At 43.4% G+C, this 18992-nt stretch overlaps 1 protein-coding gene across 1 annotated transcript in view; it reads left to right on the top strand.

The window, feature by feature from the left end:
• LOC136099741 (solute carrier family 22 member 2) overlaps positions 1 to 18992 on the top strand; it is a 79865-nt gene that overhangs the window by 51508 nt on the left and 9365 nt on the right. Inside the window, exons 12-15 of the mRNA XM_065834252.2 lie at positions 11180 to 11283; positions 13576 to 13730; positions 16152 to 16317; positions 17350 to 17467. Of these exons, the coding sequence (XP_065690324.2) occupies positions 11180 to 11283; positions 13576 to 13730; positions 16152 to 16317; positions 17350 to 17467 (543 nt within the window). The remainder of the gene's footprint in view (positions 1 to 11179; positions 11284 to 13575; positions 13731 to 16151; positions 16318 to 17349; positions 17468 to 18992) is intronic.

Below are 18992 nucleotides of genomic sequence, written 5' to 3'. Positions count from 1 at the left end.
TTTTTGCATGTGATTGCTGAAATCAAGGCTACTTTGAAGTCTGCAAGTGATATGCAGGGAGCTGCTGTCAAACTTTGGGCCCTGAGAATGATGTATCTCTGCCTGAGTTGGCAGTGGCAGCCATGGCTGTGTGGGCAGGAGGACGAATGCTGTCCAGGAGCCTCAGTCTGTCTCTGGAGCAACCTGTGGGAAGCAGCTGTGTGGAAGGTTGTGCTGCTACCCCGAGGTACCTCTGCTAGGGGACTGCAAGGGGTTAGGTAATGGTGTCTTTTACATGGGCAATCTGTGCAAGCCATTCTCATTCATTTATTAAAAATAAAATCGAGATTCCTTTTCTTTTGTTGTTCCACCCCCCACACTATTTTTTTTTCTTTCTCCCTTCAAACTTGCTGTAGGTGAAAGCATATAAATTGTGTCCAGAAGATTGTGCTCACAGTCTGTTTATGGCAGCAGCTTGTGTATCTAGTAAAGTCACTGTGATTTTCCAGCAGCACTAAGCCACTGGGTACATCTAAGAGAAAATGAAACCAGTGTTTCTTTGTGTTGCAGCAATAAACGAGAGTGAAAGGTTCAATGTTCTCTGGCAAAGACTTCATTCATCTACACTTTGTTGCCCTGTTCTCCTGAGGAGATCCTCCAAGGCTAGGCGAAGGAGAAGGGATGAAAGGATGCTTGAGGAAGCGCTCTCTACCTGTGCTCCCAAAGGTGCGCATTGTAAAGACCAGGGAGCAACAGTATGCAAAAGCCAGAGAGTAACAGTCTGCATGTAGCAACAAGCTGGGACTGTCTGTTTCCTGGCAGCAGGTCACATCATCAGTGTCACTGCAGGTCCTAGAGGGACTCCGGTTGGCCAGGGACACCTCAGCCAGAGGGTGTTCAGCTGCGACCTGCGGGTCTTCAGTCTTGTTCCCAGTTTTGCAATATTCGGCAGATAAATCATCTCCCGAAAGGTTTGGCTTCTTAATCTAAAAAGGAAGCTTGTGGCATGCACACCCTGGCTCATTTGCTTTGAGATCAGCTATTAAAAGAAGCTTGATATCTTATTAATGCGTTATATGCTCAGTAAAGCCTATTTAAACCCCAGATTTAATTTAGTCTCTTTCCACTTAGCTGAAGCTCTAACAAATCATAACTCAATTCAAGTAGATTTGTGATCTGTTTAATCAGCTCACCAAGGATGTATTTTCTCATGTATCTACTTGTAAATGCTTCATTTTGTTAATGTGTGTAGAAATGTTTCTGTTTCTTTCAACTATCTTAAAATTTCTGTTTCTCTGTGTCTGGCTGAATCAGCTGTGGAAGTGACCAGGGGCACAGAGTTAGAAGGATGAGTTATATGACAATCTGAAGGACATATGGTCAGGGAGAAAAAGGGAAGTGGGGGGAAATCAGGATACTGAAGGGGTTCTTCTATGCTTATGGCAAGGGCAGATCCGGTGTGGGGTTGCAGTGTGACGGGGGAGGTGGAGGATAAATGCAGGCATGAAAGGCCTTTATCGGGAAAAGATGTCGTATCATAGAGCAAGTCTGGCAGCCAAACCACAGGCTATTGCCATCAGTTCTGAGCACCTTAAAGAAGCTAAATCATATGGCTGGAGGAACTGATTTGTGAAGAGTTGTGAAACGGAGGGTATTGCAGAACTTGATTTCATTGCTCTGATTTGTGCATGACTGGAGCATGCTGCTTGCTGGCCATTCTCTCATCCTAGATATCTACCTTTTGCAAAGGTGTTCACAGTAGCATCAACAGAAGGAAGCAGAGGAAAAAGCGTGACTGAGGACTGAAAAAAAGCACGCACTGCTTTGTAAGCAGTACCTGAGGTGCTTGCTGCATCACCTGCTACTGCGGGACTCCCAAGTCTCAGTGCTGGGGTACAGCAGGGTGCTGGGAGAACACACCAGGGCTTTTCTCCTCCAGGATTTGAGTAGAAGAGCAAAATCTATTAAGAAATCACCACAGAAGCAACACATGGCAAAGCCAGTTAGCTTGGTCTAGTGACAGGTGACAGAGCACTGCTAAAGTTTCCCTTTTAAAATTTTCTTTTGATATCTAGCAGGCTCTGAGAGGAGGTCCTTATTTCTGGAATGACATGCCTAAGAGTCTCTGTGCTCTGTTGCTTTAGGTCAGGCTTTTCCATGAGGGCAATCCACATAAGAGTAGGAGTTGTCCACTGGTGCTGCACACACAGCCTGGCACAGTGGTGCCTGAATTAGAGCTGAGCAAACCAGAGATGAGATGATGTAAAGGTTTCATGATATCAGCAATGTCCTTCACTATGTGTAAAACTTAGCAGCCACCCCTCTGACACAATGGTGTCACACGTGCAATGGCTCCTGTTTGCACGTGGCTCAGTGCAATGTGCTCCTGTTTAACTGAGTGCATCTTGCTCAACTCCCCGTGAAACTGCATGCGTCAACAGTGGGGTGGGAGCCCAGGGGCTTCTCAGATTTTGCCTGTCAATGGAGGCTGAGGGCGTAATTACCAAGCTAAATCCATTCCTGGCTCATGCCAGCTGATACCATCTGAAATGATACTGGTCATAGCAGGTGGCTGGTCCTGCTTGGGAGGGAAGGCTGGTGATGGCAGCACCTCTCACAGGGTGAGGAGGGCAGGAAAGGACAGGCTTTCTGTGCAGCAGATGGTGAAGAAAAAAGAGCCGAGATGCCAGGGGGCTGCAATGGACCAGGGCAGCTACAGCCTCATGCTCTTGGCTGGGGCTCTGGAAGGGAGCCCAGGTCACTCCCTGCACCCTGTAACATTTGAAGTAGGAAGCGTGTTGCCTGCCACCTCCTGCCAGGTGAGCCTTGTGAGGGACAAATATATCCAGGATACACAAAGTCAATAAACCTAATTTCCCCAGGAAACTGTGCTAAAGACTGAGTCACTGACCTTTAATACTTCTGGGTTTTGGCACTATGCACTTTCGTCCCAGTGGAGAAATTCTAGCACTCTGCAAAAAGGTAGCTGGTGACAGTTTGCAAAGCAGTAGCCATTTTATTGACATTTTTGGTGCTGATGACTCCTAGAGGCACGTGCGTGAATTGCAGTCCCGTCTGCAGGTTGAATGGCCTCTGGTAGCGATGAAAGGAAGAGGGAAGTCTGCATGGTCATCAGCAGTTAGAGCACAGGTGGCATATTTTAAGCTTTGTTGGCAGGAGTTCGGCAGAAGGGACCAGTTCCAATATGTTCTGTCTGCAGCGAACCTTCATGTCATAGATGATGTCATTTTGAGACCTGGCAACAATTTATTGCCCAAGTGTGAGGTCTGAGCTGGACAAATGATCATCTGAACATTTCCTATTGCACCTGCCGGAAATAAATCTTCTTACGTCTCTGTCAGCTGTCTCAGAAAAGAACAGTCAGTCAGCATTTGCAGAGAAACCTGTAAGCAAAGCAGTGATGTTTGTCTCATAGTTTTTACAGTCCCTCAGAAGAGGAGATGACATGGCAGTCAAGCTCAGGGTGGAGAAAGCACAGCTGGTCCTTTTGCTGTCCTCCTCCAAAGCAATATGCAACACAATTCACTCTCAAAGTTTTGATCTAATGTGATTATTGTCATTGACACAGCAGTACCCTGTCTAATTTCCACCATCATGGTGAGATTAAGTATTGGAGGGAAAGGGGAGAAGGGCAGACAGAGGAGCAGAGGGAGCAGCAGTTGCTGAATTTCTTATGAAGGTCTAAATAAGCTTTCACTGTGTGAGAGGAACTGGAACAGTTCCTTGCATGGGTTGTGCCAGTGGGGCTGTGATTCCTGTCACTGTTATTGAGCCAGCTGGTACTGGATAAGGGCTTGGGCCGTGTTTTTTTCTTATTGTTTTTAGGAAATCTGCTGTTCTCCCCCATTTAGGAGACTGTAAGTTTCTCCATCTCCCTCTTCTTTGGACATGGATAGACATAAGAAAAAATACAAGGACAGAACAGGTCTTCTGTCCTAGAAGGCTCAATGAATCCAGGTGATCTGACTAGCGGGGATGCAAAAGTATCAGCTGGGCCATGCACAGGAGAGAAACCTTCAAAACTTTCAAAACTAAGCTGTTCCTCATGCCTTGAGCCACAGTGTCCTGGGACAGGGTAAACACTGGCTCCATCTGCCTTGTTAAGTGCTCAGCTTAAAACAAGACGTGGAGAGGACAATATCCTTGCTTAGTCCCTTAGCACTTTGACAGAACCTTTGTCAGAAAGAGAGAAAAAAGAAGGTGGTTTCTCCCTTTCCATTGCAGGCACTTGCAGGGTGTTTTGCTGCAGTAAGGATGTGTGAAAGATAGGAGTTTGAAAGCCCAGAGGACAAGCCAGATGGAGAAGAGCTGCCCAGTAGCAAATAAAGAACATGCAGCAACAATCTGCATCTTCTCAGGTTTCCTTAAACAATGAATATTGCCCTAAACCTTTTGTCACTGGGAGTGAAAGGGTAAACCAGCCTCCATTTGGTCACTTGTATGAATGCCACTTAAGATATATGTTTATACGCTCAATATGCTGTTGTAATTGGGCTGAGGAATCACTGTAGATCTCTTTGTCAAGCAAAAAGTTTCATCCATAATTTTGAAATTAAATTGTAACAGGCAGTAAAGTGCTTCCAAACTCCTACTCTGAGTTGCTACATTTTGAGGAGGTTTTAAAGACGTTGTCATTTAAAGCAATGCATTTCTACAGGGGTAGGTATTCTGTAGTGTTTTGGGACTTGCTCAGTGCATAAAGGCCTCTCAACTACCAGGAATTACAAGTCTGTGATCAGTCTGCATGTCAAACTAAAATGGAAAATGTTTGCCTTCTGCCAAAGCTGTGAAGAAATGGGAAGTTGCCACAGCCCCCGTGTTTCCCAACCAGTAGTTATGTATGAACATTTCTTCTGTTCCCATTCCAGCCAGTTCCCACTCCTTTCTACAGAGATTACTCCACTAATGAACTACAGGGTAACAGTGCAAAACCTCTTCCTTCTCCAAGAGAGATCACTCAGGTGGTTTGGTGCTGCAAAGTGCACCAGCCCAGTTCATTCCAGCCACACCACTGCTACTGTAAATCTGCACTGGGATTTCATATTGATGTTCAAGCCTCTGGTGGGAGGAAAACATTCAGCACAGGGATGTATGTCAAAGCAGGAGTGTTTGTCTGCCTGTACTGCGAGGCTGTTGGGGTGGGACTGATTTTCCCCAGTCTGCTAAGGACGCTGTAGTGGGGGGTGTCCTGAAGGAGCTGGTTCCTGCTGCCTGTCTCTGTTGGCAGCACCCAGTTCTGCTCAGGATGCCAGCTCGTTGCCAAGGCTAAGAGGAAAGGAGTGCAGATATAGATTGTTTATCAATTTGGGCAGCACAACCTTTTTTGGTCAACTCTCTAAACAGAAGGAGGCTGTGTTCAGGCACACAACACTTTTTGTCTTACAGTGGATAGAAATCATGCAGGCAAGCGCAGCACTGAATGCGGAGATGAGTTGCAGGGTTGTGCTGGGTGCATGCCCTTGTGCAGTGAGGGGCTTAGCAGGGAGCATGGCCATGCTGAGGAAGAGGGCGCGCCCTTCACTGGAGAGCTGAACTGGCCAGCTGAGCTAGTTCACCTGCTTGATGATTGCAATAAGGAGCTGGCTAGCTAGGTTTTAATAGGATCTAGGTATAGCCAGTGCTACACAGGTCAATAAATAGGCAAAAAAACCCTAAGGCTTTCCTTTTCTTTCCCATATCCTTCCTCCCACACTGCAGTAAATGTTTTAGCAATTACATTTCAAGTCTCTGCAGGAAAGGGAACTGAACACAGGATACAATGACATTCCCTTTCTGCTATATTGTCCTGGGTGAGCAGTGAAATTATTCAAGTGAAAACAGAAATATTTACTTCATGGCATAGACATGCACTGCAAGGACACTGTTTGTGGTCAGAGACACCTACAAATGCACAGGAAGGACAGGACAGTAAGCTCTCCTCACTAACATCTCCTAAATGTTTCTTCAGAATATGTCCCAAATTTTGCAGCAGCAGGGGAGTGCTGTTGCAGCTGTAGAGGTGATGCTTCTGAGGGGAAACCTCTGCTGGGTTGCAGCTTGCCAAGGGCTGTGTGATGCTTATCAATGAGCCCATGTTCTCTTTTCTCTTCTGTGGCTTATTTTCAGTTGGTGTGCACTATAGCTCTTCTTCCCTTGAGGCACCAAACTGGAATGTTCAGGAAGAAAAAAAAAAGAAAACCAAAGTCAGAGAGCTGTAGTCTAGACAGACAGAGAGCCCTAGAGTTTTTACTTCTCTAATGTTACCAATTTTGGAAACCAAGTGGGATCACAGGAGGATAGTCTGGGACATATAAAGACCATATCCTGGGATTTTTTTGTATGTTATGAGAAGAACTTGTACTTTCAGGGAATGAGATCTCCTATTACTCACAGTGGGAGATGGTTACTGACAGGGATAGCTCTTCTGCTCCTTGATGCCACCGGATATTTGCATGGAAGTACTCCTGGTTGCTGAGCTCCTCACTATGTGGATGCATCTGCCTGGACATAGGAGCAGCCTGTGTGGTAAGAGTGTAAACATCAGCCTATGCACGGATGGACATATGACCATTCAGAAACTGAGAGGAAGCACCACTGTGCTCCTGTTTGAGGAGGCAGCTAGCAAGGGACATGAGAGATGTTTTGAGGGAGTGTCACATAGGAGGACTACTGGGTAACTGGAGACAAGCCGAAATCCTGGGTGAACAGATGCAGGTATTTTGCCTCCAAGTGTTGCAGATGGGGACAACTATCAGGCACAACCAAACCAGGTCACAGCTGAAGTGGTGATGGGGATCTGACAGGCAGCTTGGATCAAAAACTGATCTCTGCAGGGTGTGCAATTCTCTTTTAAAGGTTACATTCCCCTCTAAAGGTTATGTTTGCAGACAAAAAGCAAGACATTACCAGGGTGATGACTTAAATGCTAGGTGCTACGTCAAGCAAACAGAAAAGGTCTGAGAATGCTTATCTGTATCAGAAGTTATTTAAGTACTTAGAAAGTAACAAAGTGCAGGACTAATTTGGGAGAACACGGTTAGCATAGTGTCACTAATGTCTTCAGGAAAAGCTTGTAGTTTCATAGAAGTTTTCTGTATTTTCCAGTTTCCCAGAATATTTAAAATACATTGTTAGTCAAAAGCTAGTTTCAGCTGCTGCCTAACTCATCCGAAACTGTTGTCCTCTCCAGGAAAGATATTTTCCTCTCTCTCTTTCTGGCATGCATTTGTTCTTCGTCTCTCTTTCATGACAGCTTATTCATTGCCTGTTTATAGTAAAGAGGGATTAAATTATTAAAAAAAATAAATATGCTCTTTGAAAAACAATAAAAAGTATAAACCCTGAAGGTCAATGCTGGCAGCGGATGCTGGAGCTGGTCCCTCCTGGCAGCTGTGTGCAGGCTGACTGATTGCATGGGCACGGCTCCAGCGCCACCAGCACAGCCACCCACCACCTGAGCTCCTCTGCTGCCTTTGCAGCTTTGTAGCTTCCCCTTTGCTCCTCCAAGCACAGGTTGCCTTCTCGGGAGAGTGGTTCTGCAGTGCACTGAAGGTACCGAGCCGGCACTGTCCCACAGCAGGGCGGGAAATGTCCTGGCACTCGCTTTGCCATCACTTGGGCTGCCAGGACAGCTTCCTGGGTCTTGGGAAACCTGATGTGTTAGCGCAAGGAGAGCTGTAATCCCCATGCAACCTATAGGTGTTAGAAATCTGGGGTTTGGTCTCTGAAATCAAAAACTGAAATTAGGGACGACTGGATTTTAAGTGATCTACAGTGTTTATATTTACAGATTTTATGTCAGTGTAAGCATCATCTCAGTTTGACATTGCTTTAGTGGTTTTGTTATTACATGCCCATTTAAATTTTGTTCTCACACTGATTTATTGCTGTTTCTGGCAAAGCAATAATACTCTTACTCCCTTCCCCTTTCTCTCCTTGGTTTTTTGGCTTTTGAGAGAGAGTCTTTGCTCATGACCATGTTCTTCGTGAGCAATCATAACTGTCAGAGAATGTTTTGCTCTCTGACTTGGGTAATTCTATGAAGGGCTCTTAAACCTGGTCCTATCTGAAGCCCTCCCTGCTGATCTATCAATCAGCCTGATATTACTCTCCAAGGTTTTGATCTGTCAAAGATCCACACTACTTATGAGATGCTGAGTGATATTAACCTTCACTGGGAGATGACTCATCCTGCAGACCAGGGGCTCAGATCTCTATTAATCCCGGGTACTGCTAGGAGAGAGGTGTGAGGGCTCCTCTCTGCCTCTCTGGGGAATGGTGCTCCCAGGGTCACTCCACAACCTCCGCTGGAAGCCAAAAATAATGGTGCAAAGGTTTGTGTTAAGCAGTTTTCAGAGCTGCAGCACAGAGAGGCTCAAGCTGACTGACCTCTGTCAGACTCCATCGCTGTTAAGTGCTGGGAAAAGCCAGTGCATCATAGCCAGCTCTGAAGCCACCAGTAAAAAACGGCATGAGATAACAGAACATTTTGTAAAACAGCCTGTGGAATTGGGCTCTGACCTCTCACTAGAGCCGTCATCTGCACAGCAGAGCATGGGGTGTCTCCTGCTAGCACCGGTCTGACCAAAAACCCACAGGGAAGGGTGCAGCTATGTGGTGAGACAGGCAAAGAGAGTGAAAGGTCTATGCTGTGCTTTGAGGTCCTGGGAGAACTGTTGCTCCATGGTGCAAAAACTCAGCTGATCAGCAACATTCAGCATCTGAACGTCTCACCTGCACCTGAAATTCAAGCCAGGCTGGCCAGAGAAGATGTGCCAGTGATCTGCTGACTTTGCAATGTATATACTTCTCCATGCATATACAAGTCCAGCAGCTGTCTTGTTGGTCCCCATGGTGCATACATGGCAGCATTAGTGTGTCCAGCATGGGTCTTGCCTGTGGAAACTGCACCAGGCGTGTGTCCTGTGAGGCATCTAGCTAAATACAGCTCTGGCTAAGTTCGAGAGGTTTCCTTGAGCTCATGTGAGGTCACTCTTCCTGCTTGTCCTCTCTGCCTATCTCTCCATGTGATTATTTCTTTCTCCTCACACTTCAGCAGCACACTTTTGAAGCTGGTATTTTTTTGCAGCTGGTTTTTAGCCCTCTGGTAAGCTGTATTGTAGGTGGCTGCAGATGCTCCTCTGAGAGCCTCAACCTCTGCCATCAGCACAGTCAATTGCATCGCCTTCTAAAATCTTCTTTTAATGGTCATTCTCATGAAAAAACTCTGCTTTCCAAAGCTGCATCTTTTGTTACTATTTGCCAAGGTTGTCATAGTTTGAAAAAGCAATAGGTTAAGAAACATTTGAAGTCTGAAAGTGCTTCTCCATGTTCAGGCTATTTTAGGGAAGCATTGCAATAGCTCTTAACTATGATGGCTGAGAGCAGGTTTTAGTCATCTCAGAGGAAGCTGAGGTCTCTGCAGCTCTTGCTTAAGATTTACAGAAGTGAAAGCCAGATTCTGATGGCCTGGCTTGACTGAAAGGTGGCCAGTCAGAGTCCTCGGATTAATGGGATTGACATCAAAGCCATGACTTTGTTTAAAGTCATTGGGCGTGGGACATCTATCGTGTTGGGGAGCTAAGAGGTCACTAGCCAAGTTTTTCTTCACAGTTGCAAGAGCTGGAAACTGCAGATCTCAGTCACAGATTTCCCAGACTGGCAGCTTCAAAAAAAAACCAACAAAAAGCCACAAAAAAACCAAATCCTGGACTTCCAGTAAAATCATCATAACTAACAACAGTGATTCTGCTGTAGTTACTGTCAGTGACAGTGCTAATAGTTTATCTGGAACCAAAACAGAGGAGTTTAATTTATAAAAGTGAAGAATAATCCATAGATATTAGTGTGGATGGCACTTGTGTGGAGTTCAGAATATTGAAATAAATGATTTCTTCTTTAGGTACACAAATAAACATTTAAGAGTATTACTTTACGGCCTCTGGTCAGATTCAGGCTCAGTGAAATCCTATTCTGGGTGCCCTCTGTACCTCCTGCACAAACACCTTTGAAATCCAAGTCCCAGTCCCAGGCTGACCATTACAGCATGCACATGGTCTAAGATGGAGCTCAGGCTTGTGGCACTAAATTTCAGAGTCTGGAGAACTGTGAGTGACAGAAGAGACTCCTAATCTTCTCTGTAAACCACCCCATGGCTACTCCATCCCAGCACAGTGTTTGAGCACTAGTATTGTGGTACACATGCTGGTGAGCACAAATGTGTGACACACTGTGTGTGCTTCAGCAACCAGCACCTTGCTAGTGATAAAAAGATTTCTTACAACTCATGTCTGAAGGCAAAAGGGTCTCTCTAGGGTAAATGGTGGCAGCTGCTATTGTCTGTGGCTTCCCTTGGTCCTGAAGCCACATTGTCCTTAAGGTAACCCAGGTAAGGACCAAAACCTCCCAACTCCCATAAGGTCTGCAGAATTCGGCAGGCTGCAGTTGGTATTTCTTTATTCTCAGAGAATCTCTAAAGTAATTTTGAATGACATGCTGTCTGGATAACTACTTTGATTTAATTTCTGTTTTAATTCCTAGTCTCTTTGTCTTCCTCTCACCCACTTTCCTCCTCCCTTCATCCCTGCCCATCCCCATCTCCATCCTTGCTAATGAATTCTTCAGACATGCACCAATGTAATGTCGTGATAGGGAGTTACGGCTGCTACAATATCAGGAAAAGGGAAGTCTGGGGAAGCTCTGTCAAGAAAATACATATAATGTATCTGAAACTTCTCTGAGATCTGTTTTTGGTTTCCTCAGAGACCACATGGTTCTGCCTTTATCTGGAAGGCACTAAGAAAAATAATTAAACTATTTGTATAAGTTAATGTTTTCACTGAATATAGCTGTGCTGCCTTATTCTGCACTAAACAAAGTCATGGCTTTGCCTTGGCAACATATTTAACAGATTTGTGTTTAGTTTACTTTCCATATCTGGACAACTGATGTATGAAACACAGAATCCTTTTGGCAAGGAGGAGCTCTCCCTCTGTCTTCTTGATAGCTTGAAGAGCGCTTGCTACAGCTGTGCTTCCCTGACCAGGGAAGGTGCTTGTGGTTGAACAAGCACATTGGAACTTCCCCGTCCCCTTCCCCTTTCTCTTTCCCCTTCCTGCCCGGCCCTTTGCAATTTCTATAATGTTTTGAGGATTATGAGTAACCCACCAGGGGTGTTTATGCCTCTCCCTTGTTCCCACAGTATAACCTAGTGTGCGGCAATGCCTGGATGCTGGATCTCTCACAGGCTATCCTCAGTCTGGGCTTTCTGATCGGCTCATTCATCCTGGGCTATGCTGCAGACAGGTACTGTATAAGCACTGCTGACCTTTTTGCAGAGGTGAAATCACTTGTAGTGTCACCTGCAATAAGCACACATCAACATTTTGGAGGACAGGTAGATGTTCAGCCATCTCCTAGAAAGCTAGGCTCCATCACACATAACAGTTACTTGGGAAGACAAACGCCATTGCTCTGAACCTCTGTGAACAGCCAGATTCCCCAAAAATATATACTGAGTGAGATGTCATATGGCATGGAATATCCCTTTGGTCAGTTGGGGTCAGCTGTCCTGGCTGTGCCTCCTCCCAGCTTCTTGTGCACCTGGCACAGTGTGAGAATCTGAAAGGTCCTTGACTACTCAGCAACAACCAAACATCAGGGTATCATTATTCTCATTCTAAATCAAAAGCACAGCACTATACCAACCACTAGGAAGAAAACTAACTCTATCCCAACCAAAATTAGGACACCGGGTTATCAAAACCCAGACAATGTAGTCTTTGCTTCCTTCTGGTCTGGAAACTTCATGCAATACTACTTACTCATCCTGTTTGGACATTAAAATGTCATGAAAAGAGCTTTCTTGTTGTTTCCAATGTTTTCTGAGCACATCTGGACCCAGGAAGGGCAGAAGGACACAGAAATGAAAAGCAAGCATTCAGAAGAGGTTTATGGTCTGGTGTTTACTGGAGAATGTTCAATAGACATCATTGATGAAGAGAGCAGTTACTTGAGGAAGGAATGATGGGACTCAGTATGGTAACTTTCTCCATTCACACACTTACCACCAAGGTCATAGCTCCCTCCAGCCTGTCCTGAACTGTATTAGAGCTGGATGAATACTAAGGAAAAGGTGTGGGTGATATTCAGGGTTGAGCAGCCAACCTGCCCTCAAATGGGGAGCTCCCATAAGCTCTACCTCTTAGAGTAAAGGAGGGAGCCTGGTTTGTGTTCTGTGCTGATAATTAACAGAAATCAACCCATGCATTGACTGAGACCACCACTGATGATTGCAATGGCAGGGCGTATTTCTTCAGTTCATATAATACTTTCTGCCTCATTTTTCTTTGGTATCTGTAATAATATTAATAATAACTTAAAGTATTATTTCTTCATAGTCAGGAATACTTTAAAAAGTATCTGGAATGTTGTCTCAGATAACAAATTTTGAACTTTCAAGGAAAACCTCATCTTTTCAAGGATATAGTAATAAGGAAAAAAGTAGGATGGAAAAGACGGCTCTGGCTAATTTAAGATATCTCTGATCAGTGTCTGGCTGGACAGCTATGATACTAGTACCTTAGCACTGTGTAAGAGTAGAGATACTACAGCTAATTATTAAAATGAAAAAACATGTCTAGGAGTACTTGTGTATTAAGCATGATGTAGTTGTCATGCAACTGTGGATGTTGTAAATTGATAGCACTGGGGGAATGTGCTGCAGTCAGACCAGTGGACTCTTGTCTCCTTGACAGCTTTGAAAAGAACAGACCTGTCTGAAAATACCCTATTTTTTGTCCCATATAAATTCTTCTCATGAAAGCTTTTGAGCAAAATGGACAAACAAATATACTCTCAAATACTTTTTGGTAAGATAAACAGCTACATCAGTTTCCACAGTTTCTTCTTTAAACAGCAACAATAACAATGGAGAAGAGGACAGAATGGAAATTCTAGTTGTATTCCAAGGACATAGTTTTCATGAAACTACAGGGAGGTTTTGCTGGAGTGTTTTGGGTTTGTTTTTTTTTGAATTACAGGTTACCTGGGCACATCAATTAATAATGATGCGTTTGCTGGAAAAAGGGGCTCATGAATACATTAGGCAGACTTCAAAAGCAAGTGATCTGAACCAGAACATAACATTGGAAAATCAAAGAAAGCGATTAAAGAAGAAATAAGTTACTTTCACAGAACTGGCTGTATTTACTATTAGGAGACTGATACATGAAAACAGAGATCCCCAACAAAAGTTGTCCTTATTTCAATTAGATCAAAAATCTGAACTGTGAGACATGGGCCATAGGCTAGATACAAAAAGAAAAACTGTTTTCTAAAACAAAAGGGAACATGGATAGGTCATCACCAGTTTTAAAGTTAGTGACATAAAAGCAGTGATAACTACCACAGCGAAAAGAGTCCTATATCCCAAGGGCCAACCCTACAAAGATTCAGGCAGCCTTCCTTTGGAACAAGGGTGGTCTTGAAAAAGGCACTTTTAGCTCTAGCATTAAAATGAGATGCCAGGAAAAAATAACCTTTGTGTCTTTTAATGATTTTCACTATGTTTGTTTGTTTGTTTGTTTGTTTCAACAGATATGGCAGACTCCTCGTCTACCTGCTCTCCTGTCTCGGGGTTGGGATATGTGGTATCATAGTGGCATTTGCACCAAACTTTACTGTATTTTTGATTTTCCGTTTTCTCCAAGGCGTGTTTGGCAAGGGAACCTGGATGACATGCTACGTGATTGGTGAGAGCTGTTATCTTCTCTCTTTTCTGGTTAGGAAAAGTGAGGGATTTTTGGAGGACAAGGAGTCTATCTACATCTGCTCTTCATAATAGTTTTTCTTGGGAACAAAGCACTAGCCCTAGGGTCAGCACACAATGAATAACCCAACTCCATCCTAGTTAATGCATTTGTTCTTCCAAGACAAGGTGCCTGAATGTAAATTGCAACTTGACGTCATCCATGATCTGGGCTCGTGCCTGAACTGAAAGTTTGGAAAGCAGTCACTGGCCTTTGTCCAGACTGTTCTGGGGACCTTGCTGGCAGCTAAACACTATAGCGCTTCTGTACCTGTCAATGTCTGCTAATTTACTGGTACAGAGGTGGCCTCTGAGAATGGCAGCAAGTGAAAAATCTGTCAGATATTCAGTGCTGATATAGGATGTAAATAAGCATCATGTATATGCCTGCCTGATCTCATAGGATTCCATGAAGAAGAGTGAGGAAGAAGTAATGCATGAGGGCAGACTAACAAGAGTGACACGTGCTTCGTAACTGTCCAGGCTCTCCTTTCATACCCATCACTGTGATACTCAAATATGCCTGTGAGCAGCTGACCATAGGCAATTCAGAACCAATGTAACCTTTTCTGTTGATGTTATCTGAGAACTTTTATGGCTGTCTAATCTATGTACTCCAATAGGGAGGGATTAACATGAATAATTAAAAGATGGAAGAGTGAAATGTGTAGATAAAAAGGTTTTCTTATTACCTAGAAGATCACCAAGAGGATCAAAATCTACAGAGGAAGTCCCAAAGAAACCCGATACACAAACAAGAACATGGTTAATTTTAGCAGAGTCTGAGTATCTTCTGCAAGTGCTCAGAAGAATTAACTGTTTTTCATCACTGGGAAGACAGACACTTGGATGGCTGCTCTTCATTCTTTAGCTGGGAGGCTTTGCTTAGTGACAGGCTGGTCACCAGGGTCCATATTAGGATTATTTTTTCCTGAAAAGGGATAAGAAAGGGAAGATTTTTTTATAAATAGCATCAAAACAGTAGGCAGGCAGACTTTTTGATAGGTTATAGTCATGGTCCAGCAATGAAGCTCCTAGTATAGCAAGCTTACTTTTCAGGAGAAAATGGTATTGTTGTGACATCTTGAATGACAGCCAGGTTCAGAAAGAGAAACTCCTCTCTAGAGCATGAAATAGCATAACATTGAGGAAAACATCCTACTAGAGATGAGATGTCCCAGGGTCACCCAGAGTATTTACCAATGTAACATCTTTTAAGGGGCATATACAGATCATTGGTTTGGTTGCACTAGGAGGATGGTTACCATTAATACATCTCCCAAGTGACTGATCTGTGTTTCAGAACCACAACAGGCTTTCCCAAGAACCTCCATTTGCTTTTACATACAACTCAGCTCTTCCTGGTCTAGTGCTGAGCAGCTACATTGGGTTGCCCCTGAGCCATGCAGACATGATGAATAGTCAATAAAAATAGTAATGGTGTCATATGTCTCCATTGACAGCTGGAACAAATCACTGTAACTTGTAAAATTGTATCTCCTTCAGTAAAAAACAACAAACAAACAAACACGCAAAAAACAAAGACCAAAAACAAAATAAACAACAACAACACAAACACCCCCCTCACCCCCAAACAAAACAACAAAAAGACCCCAACCAAACACAAACAAGCAAACAAACAAACAAAAATCAACAAGGTAAACCCCTCTGCTTTTACTTTGAAGGCTAGGTAGTGGTGACAGTTTTGAAACAAACAAGAGACACTTCTTCATGCATTGCTTATCTCAACTATGGATCTCATGGCCATGGGATATTGACAGCAATATGGTGCTACGGGGGTTTCAGAAGTGATTAGGCACATTCACAATATAAAAAAATCCTCCAAAGAATTAAAAAAATCCCAACAAAGGCCATATTTGTTCTGGTCAATAACACAAATTGTGGCCTATATCTCAGCCTTCAGAGCAGCCAGCATAGTATGGCTAAACATTCTTCCCCATAAATGCCTTGTCCATATTACCTGCTGGGAGCAGCCACTGATGAAAGGATCCTCTAGTCTGGGGCATGAGCCAAAACTGTGCCAGGGAGAGTGCTAGCAGTTTACCACTAAGCATGATCATGATGCTATCTCACACCCCTGTTCTGACCAGATACAATTCCTTAGTAAACTTGCAATCAGAAACCCTTCTAGCTGAAGAACAGTGGGTGAATTGATGAAGTTGTGTCACCTGTGCTTGCCCTGGACAGCCTTGGTGATGTGTTTACACTACTGAAGACAAGATGCTGGGCTAGACAGACTTGTAATCTGAGATACAACTATCTTTCCTTCTGTTCCATCACTAATATTTTTCTTTTGAGTTCAGTTTGTTTCTGTGTTGGTTATTTTGACTTTCTCTCTGCTCAGTCACAGAGATTGTTGGTTCAGACCAGCGGATCATTGGGATTGTGATTCAGATGTTCTTCACCCTGGGAATTATGATTCTCCCTGGAATTGCATACTTGGTTCCCACCTGGCAGGGGATCCAGCTGGTCATTTCACTACCCAACTTCCTCTTCCTGCTTTATTACTGGTAACGTTGCAGTCATTGCTTTTGTCATTATTGCTGTTGCTCTTTGAGCATCTTGAGTCTCCTCCTGTGGTACCCAGTTTCCAGTGTGCAAGATGTTGTAGGCTGGAAAGAGGATATTTGCATATTATTGATTTTGGATTTTTGATTCTTTTTAGCAAATTGCAGACATTCATTACTTTCCTTTTTCTGCCCAGGGTTTGCCTCTCTTGTCAGCCACAGCTGCCCCTTCACAGAACCCTGCTCTGCTCCTGCTCAGCCCACGGCTTGCTGTTCATCTGGTTAACTTGACCAAAGTCTGCTTTTCCCATCAGCCATGGGAGTCCACCCTCATCTCTAATTACGTACTTAGTTCAAGTCTGAACTTGCCCTACAGGTCCCATGTGTCAGACAGTACAGCTAATGAGAAAGCAGAGCACTGTGCTGTGGTGAAATCAGTGCCAGTGAAGTGCAGTCATCCCATGGGCTAGATTCAAATAATCTAATCCACACGCCCTCTTCCTGCACACTATTCACAACATTGTCTGTCATGAATGTTTTAATGGTGAATCATCTGAACCCTAGGCTAACAGAAACACCAATCAGTAGTATTGCTTTGTGTTCAGTTTATAAAATTTGTATACATTTCTCTGTGTGTGTGTGTTTTTCTTGTAATGATACATTTAGAAATTTCCTGATCTGCCTGTACTTGGTACTACATCTGTTTAGTGTTAACTTCCATTGTTCCTTGCTGTTCTACAGTCACGCTGTTTGCTTATTGGTTATCTTACCTCTGACATCCATTATGCAAATACAATATTTGGATTTCTTACTTTTCATCTTCACAGAGTATTCATGTTTTCTTTTTTCTTGGCCGAAAGGATCAGGTGTTTTACAGGAGACCAACTGGAAAAGCAGTCCACCAAAGAGTTTCTGTATCCCAAATACTGCAAAATCAGTGTGTTGCGCATTAACACATGCAAAAGGCAAAGGACATTGGTTTGTTTGTGATGTTAAAGGGCAAAATCCCTATTTACAACTTCTGTGTTCTTACAGGGTGGTTCCTGAATCTCCACGTTGGCTCCTGACACGAAAAAAAGGAGAGAAGGCATTAAAAATAATGCATAACATTGCAAAACACAATGGGAAATATCTCTCACCACATTACTCAGAGGTACTGTCATCTGTTCGAGCTAGAGGCTTTTTTCTAAACTATCTTAACCTTTTGAAAATTCAGTTGTGTTAAAATGGATTCTGTTTATGTGATGGGCAACACTCCTCAAGTGTCACACCAGAACAAGATTGTCAGTCCCATACGTGTTTAGTTAATTGCAAGAGGGTAAAAGTGAACTGGCTGGAAAGATATGGAATGAAAAAAATGTTTGCAAACCAGTGAATCAGGTCTTTCATTTGCGACACTCCTATTTAAAAACTTGCAGGAAATATCAGAAACTAGCCTGAGCGCCAACAGTATTTCACAGCAGCTGCTATTTTAGCTGACAAAGTGAATGGACACAGCAGGATCCAATTCCCTGGCCCCTTTGCTAGAACTTCCTTTTATGACTCAAAGAGAAGATGAAGTAGAAAATTGGAATTTAAGTATAAATTTGATTCAGTCCCAATAGGGGGAAAATATGCCCCAAAGTTCAAAATAGAATCATGGAATCACAGAACGTTAGCAATCGGAAGGGACCTTGAAAGATCATCTAGTCCCTGTACTCAGGAAGCACTGAGATCACTATTTACAAAATAGGACAATATATGTTAGAATTACTGTCCTTTGACAAGTGGTCTTGATGAAACTGAAAGGACTGATGTGTTTCAAATAATGCTGTTGTGTCATTGCAACATTTGCCTTGTTCTCTGCTGAGTAGCATTACCTGATCATGTTTACCGTGGTATTTGCCTTATGGTTCAGTGACAACAACAGATGTGAACAAGGTTCCTGTTTTGCAACAAATCAGGTCTGGAGCCTAAATGGTAGCTATAGTAATGTTAGAAATCATTATTTGAACTAAGGAAAACACCTGGAGATTGCTAGCATACAGCAGGCCAGAGATGGAATATGGAATAAGAATTTCAGAAAGAAATTGGGATGTTCTTATTGAAAAGCAATATCTGTCTTTCAGTACACAATACTATCCTTTATGCTTACATACATGCATATGCATAGACATTCATTTTTATACATATACAAAATTATGATGTGTGACTTTTAACTAAATTTTCACTGAGACTAAAGGTAAAGACTTTACAATGGCAGTGTCTGGAGGAGACTGATGTGGCCTGTTCTGTCAGGAAGGGATGTGTGTGCTCTGTAAGAGGTAGCCGGCAACCTGGGTTCCCACAGCACAGTATCTTACCTAGGTCTTTCCCGTTGCTCTTCTTAAGCTAGGGAGAATCTGAGAATTTAGCCCAGCTTATCTAAAAGAGTGGTGTTACTTCACCAGAATCCTAGGGTATAATTCTGGATGAAATCCAAGCAGTTATTATTTGCACTCTTATGAAACACCAGATAGCTGTTCTCAAATCCATAGTATTTCATTCCCTTGGTGAGAAACAGGCTACATGAATCATCCAGCCAGTCCAAGCAGCTCTGTATATTCAGGACCAGCCTGCTGTAAATATAGACCTTGCGTGAAGTGCACACATGAAGAGGTACATGATAACAGAAGAAGTATCGAAATAGCCAGTTGATT

Source organism: Patagioenas fasciata, chromosome 3 (genome assembly GCF_037038585.1).
Source record: "Patagioenas fasciata isolate bPatFas1 chromosome 3, bPatFas1.hap1, whole genome shotgun sequence".
In the NCBI taxonomy this organism is placed as follows: Eukaryota; Metazoa; Chordata; class Aves; order Columbiformes; family Columbidae; genus Patagioenas; species Patagioenas fasciata.
The sequence above is the reverse complement of the archived record's forward strand: the minus strand, read 5'-3'. Positions and strand labels throughout refer to the sequence as shown.